At 42.7% G+C, this 18,806-nt stretch overlaps 1 protein-coding gene across 2 annotated transcripts in view; it reads right to left on the minus strand.

The window, feature by feature from the left end:
• LOC142141469 (betaine-homocysteine S-methyltransferase-like) overlaps positions 1 to 18,806 on the minus strand; it is a 31,433-nt gene that overhangs the window by 4,968 nt on the left and 7,659 nt on the right. For both annotated transcript variants that reach the window (XM_075199982.1, XM_075199981.1), the window contains exons 3-7: positions 17,187 to 17,353; positions 15,479 to 15,582; positions 14,989 to 15,150; positions 13,656 to 13,861; positions 10,254 to 10,327 (exon numbers count right to left, since the gene is read on the minus strand). In XM_075199982.1, the coding sequence (XP_075056083.1) occupies positions 10,254 to 10,327; positions 13,656 to 13,861; positions 14,989 to 15,150; positions 15,479 to 15,582; positions 17,187 to 17,353 (713 nt within the window). The remainder of the gene's footprint in view (positions 1 to 10,253; positions 10,328 to 13,655; positions 13,862 to 14,988; positions 15,151 to 15,478; positions 15,583 to 17,186; positions 17,354 to 18,806) is intronic.

Here is an 18,806-nt window from a genome sequence, read left to right on the forward strand (position 1 = left end):
AGAATGTTAAAAATAAAAGATGTGGGGTCCGTGATCTGACAGCCATACTGGCCGGACATGTCCTTCCTTTGCTCTCCACCACCTGAGCACTCATCGGTGGGCATCTGTGCTTTGCTTCTCCTGTTTGGACCTCTGGGCACGATCATCGGTCGAGCTTCACTCTCCCGCATAGCAGGGAGTTTAAAATTTCTTTGTGGCTGCCCTACATTGCCCGGACTACACGTGGGCCTACTGTCCCGAGAAGCCTCGCTCTGGCGTATCCCATGTTCTGGCCACCCGCCCAGACCTTCCTCCTGCAAAGGCTGACCTACCCCCTCCCTTTAAAGTCCGGGGCCGCATCATTTCATGTGGCCGTTGGGACCAAGCCTGTATAATCACCCTAGGCGAACTTACGGTTTGCCGGCTCCTCCTGGATCCGGGCCTGTTTCCTGGGGCACTGGGCTTCCCGACTTCTCTGTTCCGCCTGTCGGACTAGGACCTTGGGGTGCATCACTGGCTGCCGGTGAAACCTGGAAGCCCTCGGCTTGTAGTCATTCCCTCACTCCCGGCTCTTCTGTCGGTGGGCTCCGATTCATGTGGACTTCCCAGACCTCGGGGCCTCTGCTGGATGCTGGGACGCGCCGATCACCCTGCTGAGTGGACCCTGCACTTTATGCCAGCTGTCTCTCCACACAGACTGAGTCCTTCTGCTGCGCTCCCTCACAAGACCCTGCTCCACGGGCTGAGCTACTGGCTACCCCATTTGTACATCTACATGCAAGAATAAGTGGACGGGACATAGCACTGCTGGCAGCCCTTTGGAAACGCTGGGTAGCTGAACCTCTCCGGGACCTCTCCTCCGGCCTACCTGTGCTGCGGTCACCAGGCTGGCCTCATCGACATTCCTCTGCCATGAGTACATGATGTGATCACCCAGATTGTGTCTCACTTGTGCCGATTTGATTGCTGTCTGAATTTCTAACTGTGTCTTTGCTGCCATCTAATGGCGGATTAGTGGTACTACACCTTCTGATAACTGCCACTTCTACACAGTCTATATAATATTAGACAACAGCTGCTGCACTGCTTTTACCTTGGACTTCTATGTATCTAAGCACGGTTTCTTCTAACCTACACACAGAATCTTTCACAACGGTACATTCTGCTTGACCTATCTATAGCCCCTGCACTGAGTAAACCATGCCGAAAGGGGGCAGGAAGGCGGGTGGGTCGGATCTTCCTCAGAGCCTTAAGAAATTTGCCTACACAGAAGCAAAGACTCCGAGTTCTTCATCTCCACGACATGAAACTCATTCTGACTCAGATGACTCGGATTCTTCTCCACTGACTTGCAAAGACTTACAATCTCTGTTCCACGAAGTCAAGGAGACGAGATCGGTGCAGGCCATCCAAACTGAAGTGCAAAAAGCGATAGGCTCTCTCAAGGCTGAATTGCATGACCTCGGAGACAGGACAGATCACCTGGAAACTAAAATGGATAAAGTAGTCTCCTCCCACCGAGATACAGCGGCGGATCTTCACCGTCTCCAATAAGATATGCTTCACCTGCAGGAACAACAAGAAGACCAAAGGTATCCCTGAAGAAGATCTCTGCTTGGCCAATACTTGAAAAGACTCTTTTCTCATAGAGCTCCTGCTACCTCAGAAGACCATCTCCTCCTGGACAGAGCACACAGAGCCGTACACCCTAGGTCTCAGGAACTGTCCCAGCCCGGAATGTCGTTATTACACTACTAAGGAGGCGATTCTGCAGGCATCTTATAAGTCTGACGCAATCTTAATCGACAAAAATTCCTTGCAAATATAACAGGACATTCCTCCGATTACCCTCCTCAAAAGGCGCAACTTAAAACCAGTGACAACAATCCTCAGATATAACAAAATTCGATACCGCTAGGGATTCCCGTTTCGTCTTCTCCTGTGGCACCATAACAAGCTCCACTCGGCTCGATCAATGGCGGATGCTGTCCATCTCCTTGAGACTTTGGGACTTCCGCCCCCCCCCCCCACCTGGCCTGGGCCCTGGCTCCCTGGTCTCACCCTCTCCCCCAAGGAAGCTCCAGACTACCGAGTGGACGATGGTGACAAGAATTGGTAAGCTACCTGCCACTGTCCCTCCGCCTTGATATGTACTTATTGTGCTTTTCTCACTAGAGGTCATTTTCTTCAATGTCCCTTCTCTCTACATGATGGGCCGCTAATTTTCGGTCCTTCTCCTGTAGACTTGAAGGTGATGCACCCTAAAAATAGGATGTTGCTTTACTTTGTTTTTCACTGATTTTCTGTGTTTTTGCTGTGTTGCTTATATACCGCTTTACCTCATTCTGTTTTACCGGATCTCCAGACCAAAGCAGTAGTTATTTTACACCCCCCATGACATTCCTTCTCCTCCACCCGGCTTTCTTTTTAGCTTCTTTGACCCTGGCGCGGCCGTAGTGTAACCTCTAACTGTATCCCTGACCATGTCCCCATAATGAGGTTATTGCCCTTGCCCGTTTTTCCCTGCCATTGGCACATCCCCTTACTTTTCCTGGCCGGCATCACGGATCAGATGTGTCCCCACATACTGGTACTGTCCACTTCCCTACCCACCTTTTTTCCTTTCTTTCTGTCCTCAGGCACTTTTTTACTCTATTGGTACTTATTACTAAAATGCTAATACTGTGCACCTTGTTTGTTCTCTTCCAGCACGTCTGACCCTCACTGGGGGTCCTGAGGCGGCCCACTCTTCTATTTTTGATGACATTTAGGATCTTCTCCTTGAACGTCAAAAGTTTGAATAGCCCACAAAACCGCACAACACTCTCACACTTAAACAACACAGGTAGTTTTTCTTCAGGAAACACATTTTATTCGTCACTCCCACCCAGAATTGAAGTCTAGATTGTACCCCTTTGCTTTTCATGCTTGCAATCCTAGACAGAAAAAACGGCGGGTAGCAACCCTTTTTGCTTCTCACGTTACGGTTGAGATGTTGACGTCCCATTACAACCCTGATAGTCGCTTCCTGATCCTAGTGGGAAAACTCAATACCTTATGTACTTTAGTAAATTTATACCCCCCCGAACCAAAACCAGCGCTCATTTTATGCTTCGCTAGCCTCCTTGCGCTCTCAGGTCTGCCAGGGAGAAGTGATTATGGCCAGGGACTTTAATAATGTAGTAAACAACGCGGTTGACAGATCTTCTACTGTGGCTCCCCCCGCCAGCAGCTCAGAGTCCAGTAAATCCAGGGCCTTGGTGTCCCTTCTCTCTCACCATCTTCTCTTTGACTCCTGGAGAATTAGGGAACCCTCCTCTCGAGATTATACATTCTATTCCCCGGTCCACGGATCTTATTCGCAAATAGACATGGTCTTCCTCAGCCACGATCAGTCCTTGAAGCTTCAGGCAGCCTATATCCACCTGATGGTATGGTCTGACCACTCCCTATATTTACTGACCTAACTGATATAGTCTCTTGCCTCCGCCCTGCTGTGTGGCGCCTCAAAGACACCATCTTACACGATCCGCAACTTTCCCTTGAACTGCGGACCCTGTTAGATGAATATATCCTCCTAACTTCGCTAGCCATCCAACTTCACACCCTGGAACGACATCATAAACTTTCCCCAGATGTAGCCACCTTGAATAAACTTCTAAAAGTACGGTGTGCTTTGAATCTCTTTCTCTTTCAGCCAGAAATGGCTGAAACAGACGTTTTACGAGAAGGGAGTCAAAGCAGACAGGATCTTGGCCGCCCGTCTGAGGGCCCAAACCTCCCAAAACAATATTATGGCCCTGAGATCTGGCTCACGCTCCTCATTTACAGCCCTGACTAAATAGGACGAGAACTTCAGATGTTTTATTCCGCTTTGTATATTTTAGTTAGCTCAAACCCTAGAAGTACCCCCCCAGCTGAAACCATAAAGGCGTTTTTGAAACAAGTGAACCTCTCTACTCTCTCCTGTGATTTGGTTGAACAATTAAATGAGGAAATCTCATCAGAGGAAATACTGGCGGTTATTAAAGCACAAAAAGCCTCCAAAGCCCCGGGCCTAGGCGGTTTCACCGCGACCTACTATAAGAGATTTTCTTAGACCCTGGTTCCCCACCTCCGCACCCTGTTCAATGCAGTCTTGCAAGAAACTTCATTCCCCAAATCGATGTTGGAAGCATGCATAGTAGTTATACATAAGGAAGGGAAAGATCGTAGTGATTGTGCGAGATACCGCCCTATTTCCCTCCTTAATGTTGATGTTAAGATCTATGCAAACATTTTAGCCACTCGGTTGAATGGTGTCCTTCCGGGTCTGATCCATTATGATCAGGTGGGATTTATCCCAGGTCACCAAGCAAGAGATAATACCCGATGCACAATAGATTTAGTTCAAATAATTAACCAGAGGCGTCTCCCAGCTATGTTGCCGAGTAGGCATTCAATCGGATCTCGTGGGACTTTATGTTTCACGCTCTGAAAACATATAGCTTCTCGGCTGAATTCCTGACGGGGGTCTCTTCTCTTTATAAAACTCCTACCATTAGGGTATTGGCTAATGGCTTGCTATCGGACCCCCTCTCTCTTTTCAATGGGACGAGATGAGGATGCCCCCTGTCACCTCTATTTTTTGCATTGGTTATAGAGCCTTTGGCGGCAATGATTAGACAGACGGCGATGATAATGGGTGTGGAGGTCGGTCCCCGGGAATTCAAGGTCTCTCTTTTTGCAGACGACATTCTTCTCTCTCTCACGAATTCTTGAGACTCTTTACCTGCTCTGTACAGGCTTATAGATGAGTATGGTCTTCTTTCAGGCTACAAAACTAATTTTACTAAATCTGAGACCATGCTCCTTCACGCTCCCTCCCTCCCCTCCGTGCCAGCCTTAAGGCAAATTTTGCCTTACGTTGGCAGATGAACAAGATCAAGTATCTGGGTGTCTATATATACCTCTTCTTATGACCGACGATATTGAGAAAATTTTCCTTCCCTTCCAATTAAAATCAAAAAGGACCTAGAAATATGGAGGAGCTATATCATATCGAGGCTGAGGAGGATCATTGCTGTTAAGATGAATGTGATCCCTTATCTTCTCTACATCTTCCAGACTCCCACGGTGAAGGTGCCGGATCTTGTGTTTCGGGACTTGCACTCCTCTTTCCTCAAATTTGTCTGGCGTGGTAAGCCCCCTAGAATCTCAGTATCAGTACTTAAGCAGCCCATGGCTCGAGGAGGAAGAGGCTTTCCAGATGTTAAACTCTATTACCTGGTTGCCCATTTGACCCAGGTTGCGGTAACTTATGTCCCATACCGGACTGTAGCATGGGTGGATTTGGAAACTCATTTTATGGGAGTCCCCTCTTTGACATCCCCGTGGGGCCTCTCAAGCCTGGACAGACCACCGGGGGGCCTCCACAGTCCAATCCCTCAAATTTTGTCCGTCCCTGTGGGACTTGTGCCGGTTCAAGCACAAATTATCCTCCCTTGTTTCCCCTCTAACTCCCCTTTGGAGTGACCCACATTCCCCCCCCCCCCCCCCGGGGGGGTCAGTCACAGCAATTTCAATACTGGATACGTGCGGGGGGAGTACGCGTGGTCTCGGACCTGGTGGTCAAGAAACTTGGGCTTCTATGTCAGATCTCTATGACAAGTTTGAACCTTTCCACCCGCTTTTCTTTGAGTATTTCCAGGTCCGACACTTCGTTATGTCCTTGCCTGCCTCTGACACTCTTCAGCCCCTCACTCTCTTTGAGCACGTGTTTGCATTCCCCACTTACTAAAGGGATGATTTCTAGTATTTATTATTGCTAACAGAGATCAGAGACGCTCCAGGACGGCACGAGCGGGAATGGGAGGACGAGTCTTGTTGGGAGGAGGTCAGGGAGGTGATTGCCAAGAGCGCAATATCCACGCTTATTAAAGAAACTGCATACAAACTGTATTATAGGTGGTACTATACCCCAGATAAGCTATCAAGAATGTTTCCCACTGCCACTCCGAGCTGTTGGCGGGAATATGTCCAAAGAGGCACGATGCGCTACATATATGGTGGACCTGCCCCCATATAATCCCTTTTTGGTACATGGTCCTTGCACTTATTAACTCTGTATCTGAGCAACCGGTCACTAAGGATCCCTGGTCGTTGCTTCTCTCTCGCCCTATCCCTGATGAGAGCGCCCCCTCCAACAAGCTGATATCTCACATACTGGCTGCTACCAAATCCCTAATAGCTAAACAATGGAAAGACCCTAATCCTCCCTCCATGCAGGCGTTACGGAGTTACATCTGGCATATCACAAGCATGGAGAGTATTACATGCTACCTTAATGATAAATCATACAACTTTGATAAGGTTGGGGCCACATGGTATCTACAGTAAAGCCATAGCTGCTTACCCTCTATGGCTTCCCCACCCTTTAACAGCACACAGATTTTGGGCCGCCTCCCGATCCTCCAGGTTCGTGCTTCATGGGTAAGAGACCCATACGTGTTGATATTTGCTTTTTAAATACATAGGTCATTAATGCTCAGACATGTTGTTTATATTTTAGTTAGTAAAAGTTATGACAATATATGTGCCTTTCCCTTTTCTCCACCCCCGTCCCCCACAATCGCCCCTAGCATCATCATCATTTATATAGCGCCAACATATTCCGTAGCACTTTACAATTGGGGACTAACATAGTAAACTAATAAACAAACTGGGTAAAACAGACTAAGAGGTGAGAAGGCCCTGCTCGCAAGCTTACAATCTATGGGACAATGGGAGTCTGACACATGAGGCTAGGGCTAAGTCTACATTTTGCATTTTGGCCCAGCCAGGCTGCAAAGGTAAAAGTGACTCATAGGCTAAATGATTCTGTCACACAACAATGTTGATCAGAGGGTAGTTGTCTTGTGTGAAATTGTGTAACGGATGGTAATAGGCTAAGGTAGTGAGGTTAAGAGGGTGGTTGAGGAATATTATAAGCTTGTCTGAAGAGGTAGGTTTTCAGAGAACGCTTGAAAGTTTGTAAACCAGAGGAGTCTTATTGTGCGAGGGAGAGAATTCCATAGAGTGGGTGCAGCCCGGAAAAAATCCTGTAACCGGGAATGGGAGGATGTAATGAGGGTGGATGAGAGAAGCAGATCTTGTGCAGAACGGAGTTGCCGAGTTGGGAGATATCTTGAGACAAGAGAGGAGATGTATGTTGGTGCAGCTTTGTTGATGGCCTTGTAGGTTAGTAAAAGTATTTTATATTGGATTCGGTAGAAAACAGGCAGCCAGTGTAGAGACATACAGAGTGATTCAACAGAGGAATAACGATTTGCAAGGAAAATCAGTCCTGCCGCAGCATGCAAAATAGATTGTATGAGTTTGAGTCTGTTTTAGGGAAGACCAGTAAGGAGGGAATTGCAATAGTCAATGCGGGAGATGATAAGTGCATGAATTAAGGTTTTTGCAGTGTCTTGCGTGAGATATGTGCACATTTTGGAAATGTTCTTTAGATGTAAATAACATGATTTAGATATAGATTAAATGTGGGGAACAAAGGATAGGTGTGAGTCAAGGATTACACCTAGGCAGCGAGCTTGTGGGGTGGGATTTATGGTCATGGTATCAACAGAGATAAAAATGTCAGGTATGCTCTTGTTGGTGGGTGGGAATATTATTAACTCTGATTTAGAAAGATTAAGCTTGAGTTGGCGAGAGGACATCCAAGATGATACGGCAGAAAGACAGTCAGTTACATGGGACAACACAGGTGTCGAGATATCAGGAGAGGATAGATAAATTTGGGTATCATCCGCATAGAGATGATACTGAAATCCAAAGGAACTTATTAGATATCCAAGAGAAGCGGTATAGATAGAGAACAGCAGAGGACCTAGCACTGAGCCTTGCGGTACTCCAACTGATAAAGGAAGCGGAGCAGAGGTGGCCCCAGAGAAATTAACAGTGAAAGAGCGATTAGAGGGGTAAGATGAGAATCAGGATAGAACAGTGTCTTGAAGACCTAGGGATTGCAGCGTTTGTATGAGAAGAGAGTGGTCAACGGTGTCAAATGCAGCCGAGAGATCCAGGAGAATTAAGATAGAGTAATGGTGTTTAGTTTTAGCAGTGATCACATCATTGACAACCTTAGTCAACAAAGTCTCTTTGAAGTGTTGGGAACGAAAGCCAGACTGAAGACCTTTCATTCCCCCCGTTAAAGTTATAAAAAAAAAAGAAGAGAGGAGACACCTTGTTAACTTCTGTTTTATTTGCTGTTCGTATTTTTTCATGTTGTTTCCTCTTGTAATAAATAAAGAGTTTAAAACCAAATAAGGAAAAGAAGAGGGGTCAAACATCAAAAGTTCTCCAGTGATGCAACCAGTGTAGACAAAAAGATGTCAAAGCTGCAAGAATATTTCAACACATTGAGGGGAAACATTAATGATGTGAAAAAAAACATTTGTTCAACTTGATTAAAATTTATTTTGATTTTCTGTCACATGTACGAGAAAATAGTGCTGAATGGCATTATCGAGCTCAAATGTTAAATTCTCAATATACCGGTAGTTCAATCATAGTCAAGTCATATATAGAATTCAAACAAAGTTACATCATATAGTTCAAATATGTGGATTTATAGACTCTGCTGGAATAGAGTGTAACAATTTGTTAAGCACATCACTCATGGCTATACAACATATATGTATGGTTATATGTATATATAATGTAAAAGTAAAAAAATAATATATATTTAAAGGCATACTTATAGGACCACAAAGAGAATACATGTTGTACATTGTGTATAGCATATGCACTTGAAATGGTCATATATATATATTATATATATATACACTCCTTTTGTTTAATGATTATATTGAGATGACACATAACTTTATCTGGATACTGTATAGCTTTGATTATTGAGTTCTGTATTGTGAACAGTTCATATATCTATATTTTGTTATCAATCAGTCATTGCATCCTATATTGAGAAGTAGCTTCAATGTCACTTCAAAAATGTCTCTTTTGGAAAATAAAAGTATTGTGAATAAAAATGCTAGTTTATTTTGTAGCATTGTCCTTGATGAAACTGAAATAAAGGCCTTCACAGTTGACATGTACAGATGCCGGGTCTAAAAAGTCTGAACCTATGGACTTGTAACTAATGTTGTATACACTTGCATACAGGAATAAATACATGACATATAGAGCATATAAAGAACGTTTACTATTGATTCGTTATAAAAACATCACTGTATTTCCATGTGCTTACGTTGTACGTTTACAAAACACAGCACATAGGAGACAACATTGCAGACTGAAATACATGTTGTCGCAGGAACTATCGGTACATTTTTTCAGACACACGGTTTTGAGTGTGTAAACACTTCCAAATTTGCACAACATCGTTCCATCACATTGTTAAGAAATTTAGAAAACCAAATCAAGTGATGCAACGTGCTTTGGTACGATAAAACATGATCGTGGGAGCGTACACACTCTCGTAATATCTGACCAAACAGTTGTTTATCGTGTGATCTGCACAATAATTGCATAAGTGTGTACCCAGCTTTAGTGAAAGAATACCTATAACTATGAATGAAATACAGACATAGAGAAGTCAAACAGAAAGAGCGATTTAGCAAGATTTAAGGTTTCATAGCTTATGAACTTATCTTACATCCCACAAGGATCCTGCATAAAGAAACTATTCTTAATCTGTTACTTTTACTGCAAAGCTGGCAAAGTACGTCAGGCAGTATGGACGTTGTCAACCAAATAGCCTAGATGTAATTCCGTTTGTGTTCCAATCAAGATCTGTCTGGGATCAATAATACTAAGCGTGAATGCTAGAAAAGCAGGTCAGGCTCTGACTTTTCTTCGATTGTCTTGGTGGTGATCGGCCGACTGCTTTAATGTTCTGGTGACATGGAGCATAACTGGACACAGATCCATTAATTTGACATTTAGATTGAAACACTGGAGCTGCTCAGTTGTGCATGCTTTATAACCACCAAATTATGGAAAGTTACATATTTTAAGTTATTTTACTTACCAGGACTCGTCACATTATCTCCATTAAAAAAAGTCAGGGGATGACTGCAATATGTGTGTGCACCAATTGCCTGACTGCACTAATTGGGCCTCGTGTGATCTTGTCATGTGTAGAATAATTAGACATAGATACAGTTTTTTTTGGCATTCAGATCAGATGACTGGATCTGTCTGTGTGTGGACGGGTTCTTTCCACCATATTTCAACATTGAACTAACTGCAAAGTGAAGACAATTCCTACTCACCAATCCATCTGGCACCCAGCTTGACCCATTCTAGAGCTTCTACAGCTGGCTTTTCTGTGTAAGAGCCAAGCCAGCTACATGAGAATGAAAAGAAATACATACAAATGCATTGTTAAAGCTGGCACTTGAAATCAGTAAACCACCTTTAAACAAATAAACAAACAAACTGGATGATTCAAGGCTGTCATACGGAGAGGGAGAAAGAGAGAGATCGAAATAATTAGAACACTAACTTTGAAATAGAATGTAAAGGGTGGGTGTGCAGTGTCCCCCCAATGGTATCAGAGAAAGATTAAATTAAATTAAATTAAATTAAATGCAACCCTGTCAGAGAAGTCAAGTGCCTTAGATTCTTGGCTTCCATGGCCACACCAAGGCTGCCCTACCGACATCCTGAAAACGTCCAACTACTGTGACCCTTGTCCAGGAAGCCGGTCATGCCTACAGAGAAAATCAGTGTTCCAATTGTCTAACCACTGGGAAGAACTTTTAGAGCCTCCCTGATGGATTATGTATGCCCCCAAAAGGACAACCCCTTATGTTGTGCAAAAGAGTACAGATCTCCATCTGAGAGCAAACTGAGACTAAACCAGATTGAGACACAAAACTCAACTCTGCTTTCTCAGTATCTGAGCTAGAAGCAAGACTGGAGATCCTGTTTTGAATAAGAGATCATCCATAAAAGGGGATGTTACACTCTCCAGACCTCAAAATGACACCTTATACGCTCCCAATACCTAAAAAAAAACCTGAATCTGTTGAACGCACTGCAAATATGAGAAAGCAACAGTGACCTTCCCAGATCTCTTGTCCTTGAAAAAACTGAAACACATTCTATTAGATGCCATATATGACAGACTTCAAAAGATTAAATTTGAATCTGTCCATACGAACCTGAGGTTCAGTCTTGAGGTCATCCTCGGCCTAAAGGATCTCCTGGTCCTAAGCACGCTACAGGGGCATCCACCAAAGAAGAAATGACTCCTAACCATAACCTCAAAATGTAGAGCATTGGTGTCTGTAATTTAAAAGAGTCCCTGGACCTCTTTTTCAGCCTGGACCACTCTTTAGGAAACCAACTGTTCCTTTATGCTTTACCGTATATAGTCAGGCATGCCCAACTCCTCTCTATTCTGGATTTTTTTTGCCTGTCTGTCTTATGGCTTGCACTACATCCACTGTTTTTAAAAAGAGGGCTCTTACTTAACACAGGGAATCTTGAGTATAGAAAACCCTCTGCTAAGTAGCTTCTATGGCAATATTGGCTGAAATAATAAAACCCCTAGAACTGCCACAAGGCCATTGCCTATAGCAATCCCTTTTCCAAGGAACACAATATGTTCCAGAATACATGGTTGCCCCCAGGTCTTAACGCATAGTAGTAAGGGCTTAATAAATTGAGATATTGATAAGTAGGGTGGACAGGACACTGTCAAAGTCGTATAATTGGATGAAAGAAAGTATATTGACTAATATTGTTTTACCGTGCGATTGCGAGCAGTACACCACGTGTTACGTGTCATGGCGCAAAAGCACGATAAAGCACGCACGCATACATTCATTTATATATATATTTCATATTTATAATTGTTCCATTCCACAGTCGTTTATGGGCAGATGTTATTTGGTTTATATTTATATATTATAAGGTTATATGTACACTTTAGTGATATTTTAAGTTCAGGTCACGGGAAGCATGTCATGTTTGGTATCATTCTAATCCCCTATTTATCCGCAGTTGTCCGGTTCATTCGCCAAAAGGATCACATATTGCGTGCGTTAGTTATCGATGATAGGGAATAAATGACTGGAACGATATTGTCTGTATAATGCTAATAGACCAGTTTGAACCAATTCGTGGCAGGAAACTAAGTATTTATCATCTGGAAAGCAAACCCCCACCCTTGGAGGGGGCTGTTTGAACTGACCTATGGACTGCTTTACACTGGACCTTCCTGGAGCCTGAACCTATGGAAACTTGCCAAGTTACCTTTATTGTCTTCACTGTACCACTAAATGTACATACACAGCTCCCTGGAACCAGCTAAACAGTCACACTGACCACAGTCTTCTGGACTGAAGGACTGTCTAGCTGGATCCAGCAGAGAGCGCAGCGCATGTATGTATGTATGTATCTATCAGGTATCGGCTGTACTGTATTTATTTATTGAACTGCTAAACTTTTGTTTTTGTCAAATAAATTGCTTGTGCTTTGGAACCACACAGATTGCATAAACAATGCTTATTGGAACACGATGAAATTACTTTAATAACACGGAAGGTGGTGACTAAGAGACTGAGAAACAGGCTGAAGCTAGAAAGGCTGATGACAGGCACGTTCCAATAAGCAGGCTGAGGCCAGGGCAGGTAGAGATCAGTAGCAAGTCTGTTACTTAGGCCAAAATCAGGGCAGACAAAGGTTAACAACAAATCCAAAAACAGCACATAATTTCAAACTGAAATATCATCAGTACAGGTGATAGACAGGAAGGGGTTTATAAATACTGGGGAACCAATGAGTGGGAGACCTGCCTAATGAATGCACTTGTGTAGAATGCTCTAATGTTTGAAATACTTACTAGGCAGCTACTGCTATATGCTGACAGAGCAGAAGGAAGATGCTGTTTGCATTGATAGATATATTCATCTCCTCTCTCCAGCCTGGAGGGGGCACACACGATTTGTTTTTCCTCAGAGGCACAGTCTGCTACTGTGGGACAACGTCACGCCCTAGCGCTCAGCACCAGGATGCCACCCTCCCTGAGGACGGATTCCCCCAGCCACTGGTGCCTAGCAGGTGCTGCCTCATGACAACCACTGCTGAACCAGACACTAAACAATCCATGTGCTGACCGCAACTTCTGCACCTCCAGGAAGAAGGGGAAGAAACTTATCTTCTGCTGTTCCTCCAGAGAGCAGTCCAGCACTACTACACCTGAAGGAGTATGCAGCACAGAGGTCCCGGGCACTACTTGCAGTGGCAGTTATTTCCCAGAGATAAACCCAAGTTAGGTGGCGCCAGGAGAGAGAACTGTGTGGTACCCCCTCAGCCCTCTTCCGGCACTCTGTAGCTGCTCAGGCTATCCAGGTGCTAATCTTGAGGTTCTTAAACAAAAATAAACAAAAAGAAAATGCAGAAAAAGACTGCCAGAAGCAGCACCACAAAACAGTGACTTCTCCCTGGAGGCACTCTAAAAAAAACTGAACTTCCTAGCAGGGAGGGGGTACAGAGGGGGGCAAATTGAACATGTTGCAGAATTTTTAAAGTGCTAGAATCCAGGATCAGCCTCTATACCCCATTGTTAGAAGTGTCCCCCAATTGGATGATAGAGAAATATCTATAAAACAGCATTTTTGATTCTTGTATAATCAGGGAGTCTGACATGCACCCTAATTACTTACCCCAAACTGTGGTCCCATTTCTCTCCACTGTTGGGATAAACAATCCAATCAATATTTAGACCTCTTATTTTGTTGGCAGAAGTTAGGAGCGGACTAACAAAAGCAGGAGGACAACAATTCACCCCCACAGCCACCAGTTGGTCTGATCCTGTTGCGATTTTTACTGCATCCTCAAACTTCTCTCCGTAGCTTATAGATGATATGCTCTGAATTATTAATAATAACAATTAAAACTTCAGCTAGACAGAGCTTAAATACAAAAGATCACAGATGTCATTAAAGAGGCAAAAATCCATTTTACCACAATTGTAACCTCACAACCTCTGCTCTGCCTAATATTGTGGCTTTGATGAGAAGCACAGAATTTGTCTGGAGAAATTGGTGGGCAGCATGTGTTACATGGTAGCTGCTTTCTGCAGCTGGTGTGCAGCAAAAGCACAATTGTCTCATTTTGAGCCTCAGATTTAAAGAAGCAAAAATGTTTTGATTGACATCGGCCAGAGAGCTTTTTAAATATGCAAGCAGGATGGCATTTTATGATGCTCCAAGGAAGAGATAACTCATTACTTTACACGTCCTGACGGGGGCGTGCTTAGCACTTTTGAAGCACTTGGCTGGCCCGTTCTAGCCTCCCCTTCAAACACCCTAATTGCCTTGCACACTGCATTCAGCACTGCACTGCTATGCAGACCAGCAGTTAACAGAATACTTCACAACAATCCCACCCACGGGACAAAGCTGTCCTGGTCAGGATGGCGGGACAAAGCCCTCAAATCAGGACTGTCCCGCCTAAGTTGGGACGATTGGGAGGTATGGCTAATATTATTAATTTGTATGCTAATGTCTTGTGGTCTGCTCGCCACCTCATCCACATGTGCGGTTTCGTGTTATGCCTCTTGGTCTGTTCTATGCTTTATGTCTGTTCTGTGCCTCGCCTATTACATCTCACGCAAAATTCTTAATTATTTGGTATTACATTTATGCTTCTAGATTGTGTTGCATTTTGCATTTGCTTCCTAGACCCCTCTACATTTTGTTATGATCTATTTTTCCTCACTCCAGCGCTGCAGAATTTTGTGGCAACTTAAAAATAAATGTAAATATTATTATACGCAAGTATATGTTTGTTTCTGTCCATTACACCTGTTTGCCGATATACTGTGTTGCCCCCTATATATCATGCAAATATTAATATTTTTCTGTGCTTAAAAATGGATAACAGAACTATTATGGACCTCTTGGAGAAATGTCAGAATGGGTTGCCATATGGATCCCAAGTTTTCTTTGTCCTTGAGACTTGAAGAGCTTCTGTTTCTAGTTATTGATCACACACCTGGCATGAGTAGGACAGCCATGCTTTAGTATTTGGGAACTCCCTCAGAAGCTGCACAAGTGCTTCTGCCTCCTTTAGACCAGGGATGGTCTCAAAAGCAAAGAGGTCAATTCCAGCAGACGCTAAGCACTGCATCTGTACCCGATGCCAGTCTTTTAAAACCTGCATCAGAAGATAGAACGCATTATTAGATTATTATAGTTAAGTGCCAAAAATAGGATTTTTTTATAGTTACAAAAAATCCTTTTCTCCGATTCCATCCGGGGGACACTGCCATCATGGGTTGTAGGTGGGGGCGTGGGAGATGGCACTTGTTAATTCTAAAAATGCCGACAGACCCCTCGCCAACAACCGAGGATAGCAGTGTCCCCCAGTTTGGTTGAAAGAGAAATAAAGTAGCAACTTGCTTCTATTTTTATTAATAATTATAGAAGCTTTGCAGACAGTCAATAGGTTATTAAATTTTTGAAGCATAAGCACTTGTGCATACCTCAATACTGATGTCTCTCACGTAACTTCCTGTGTACTCAGAGCCATCATGGAGGAATGCACCATATGGGCCTATAGATCCAGCGATTACAACTTCCCTCTTGCCTACAAAATTACAGCAAAATAAGATATCAGTCAAAGTATCTAATATTTTACATTTTAAAATATGTTCAGTCAGGAAACTACTACCAATACAATTTGGCAGATTAAAAGTTCTCCAGTTGCTAAACAAGATCTGTACGAGTAGGCTAATAAAAAATATAGTGGTAGAACAGCTCACACAAACTCATTCATTTAAAATTCTCTCTTTAGAACCACCTATGTGTGCAATTCTGTATTTGCACATTATAATAAGTACAGGTGTACCCAATCCAGGGAATCAGTGGAATCCTAAGGGTTTTTAAAACTATTTGGATTTGGTTGAATCCTTAAGATCCGGCTTACCAAATCGAAAATCTAAATTTACTCGCATGACACAGAATTATTACTTCCCAATGCTAGCCCCTCCCCCTTCCCCCACAATAATATTTAATTCATTACACTCACTTCTCTTCTCTTTTATAATGCAAATTAGGGTTTGGATACAGTTCAGAATTTGGCAGAATCCTGTGTAACAAGATTCTGTATTCAGAAAATATCTATAAATCTATGTATTGGGTGCCTATTGATAAGCTGCACAAAAAATAAAAGTATAGACTGTGGTACAAGTAATCTGTTCTGTCTTACAGGAACAGAATGTATTAAAAAGTTGAAATAACCCAAAAACTTAATTTATTCTGACCACTGGAAATCTGCAAATATCTATTAAAATAACTGCATGACCTGTAAACTATTATTAGCATCACTGGGACATCAATATAGTAGACACTCAGTATCTTGCTGGATAATGTAGCGCACGTTGGGCCTGATTCATCAAGGCACGTATCTGCCGATTTTGAGTGTATCGTAGGCCCTCTACGCATGCCTAGATCCAGGTCATCCAGCCGTGAAAGTAGCCCTGGCCGCTCCGTCTTCAAACACAATGGACACTTACCACATGCTACGATTTCAGGGAGTAAACGAGGGCGTGAAAGGGGTGTTTTGCCGTACACAATATACAATAGGAGCATGCCAAACTCAAGCGCACACAGCCACATCCGAATCCAGGTCTGGCATCTCAAAGTTGCTTGTTTTTTCTGCCGTATCTCTTGCTCCAGCTACAGGGCTAGTCCGAGTCCTGATCAGTAGTGATGACAGTCTTGTATGATTGCTAGAACATGTGTTTGCAATTAGGAGCAACTGTAAAAATTTATTTTATGTTCAGCAAACATTAAGAACAGCCTGATAAATGTATTTCATGGAAAAAAACAACACTTTTTTTTGTATAACTGTTTTCTCATTAATGTCTATATTAACAGGTTTATAATCCACATAGTATTGGACATATCTTACAGTGTCTTTTGTAGTAGAGCACAGCAGTCCTACTCACGATTTTAAAAGCACAAGTATCTTGAGATAAGTGCCTTGATGAATTCGGGTATGTGCAAAGCCTAAATACGTGTGTATAATACTAAACGCAGGCTGCGCTCAGTTTGCGTGCAGGCCCACTATGTTTTCTATCTTGGAGAACATATCTATGTGGTGCGGTCTACATATTGTCAGTAACTAGAGGCTGAATTGGTTTATCTATGTCTCAGTTCAACACCATAGACATCAGAAATATATTTTACCTGAGGATTGTACATTGAACTCTTGAGCAGCTTCTTTAGCTACACAGACTCCCACTTTAAAAAGTTCTGCTGCCTCATCAACATTCAACCCAAGGTGCTGTTTGAATCCTTCAATGCTGGCCTGATAGGTTGCTGTGCTCAACACATCAGCCCCACTCTTGAGAAACCTGAAACAACAATTTACACAGGCTTTTTAAACATTTTGGGGCGTATTCCATTGTCGGCGGAAACGCCGAAAATCCTGCGGTCCACGCACGATTACCGTAATAACGGTAATACGGTAATTTACTCGCTGGATTTTACCGTATTAACTGTAATAGTTTTATTGCCGCTGGACTTTTTAACAATTGAATACGCCCCTTTGTATCAAGTGAGATCTAAATAATGGGAAGTTACTACTTCACCACCTGTTTGTACTTTCTATATCTGAACAATATATTTCAAAAGACAGAATGCCTGATTACTAAAGTGTGATAACATTATTACATACCTTCATCTATTGCATTGTACACTGCAGCAAACTAAAACAATGAGAGATCTGTTGAACAACAATGTTATAGTTAGCAGTGGAGAATATTGTTTACCACTGATATAGTCAGAGATAAAATGATAGCATTGAAAAAAAAAAAATAGTAAGTGCTTTTAGCAATGAGGAAAAATTGTCCAAGGTAGGATTAGGAGGTCTGTTTACACTAGAAAACATATGCCTAATAGCACTGTTCCTTCTAAACTCTGTAAACAATAGTGTTAAAAACTAAAATTATTGGAATTATTCTATTATGTATGGTTGTACTGAACAGCAGATACTCATTACAGCCCTTCCAGTTGGAGTTGTTATTAGATTAACTTACATTTATAAAAACACACAAATCTCTTTCCAGTCCTATTCATTAACAAGGATTTTAAACGATTAAGAATGTTAGAATATTACTTCATCTTGTTATTCACCTTCTACAGTCGTGGACAAATATATTGGCACCATAGCGCTTTTTTCACATAACTCAAATTTTTTTCTGAAATTAAAAACAGTATTTGGTCTCCATAATCCTATTCTTTGTTAATATTACAGATCCTTTTTTTTCATTCTGAATGTATTATTGTATATCCTTTTAAATCAGAAAATGAAAAGAAATGGCACCAACAAAATTATTCACAACCTAGACTTAATATTTGGTAGCAGAGGCTTTGGTCAAAATAACTGCAATCAACCACTTCCAATAGCCATGGATGAGCTTCCTGCATCTCTCTACTGGTAGATTGGTCCACTCTTCTTGTACAGACTGTTCCAGTTCTCCCAGATGTGAAGGCTGCCTTCTCCCAACTGCCATTTTATATGTTTCCACAGGTATTCTATGGAATTTAGATCTGGACTTCAGAACAGTCCAGCGTCTTGTCTTGAATCCTTACGCTGTGCTTTCTAATATGTGTTGGGGTCATTGTCCTCCTGGAAGATCCATGATCTTTGATGAAGGCCCAGCTTTCTGACACTAAGGTCTCTAAAATCTCCTGGTAATCCCCCAAATTACCTGGTAATTTCCAGATTTGCACACGTTCAAGGCACAAAGTGCCAGACGCAACACAGCCACCCCAAAACGTCACTGAACCTCCGCCATTCTTGAC

Source organism: Mixophyes fleayi, chromosome 2 (genome assembly GCF_038048845.1).
Source record: "Mixophyes fleayi isolate aMixFle1 chromosome 2, aMixFle1.hap1, whole genome shotgun sequence".
Lineage (NCBI taxonomy): Eukaryota > Metazoa > Chordata > Amphibia > Anura > Limnodynastidae > Mixophyes > Mixophyes fleayi.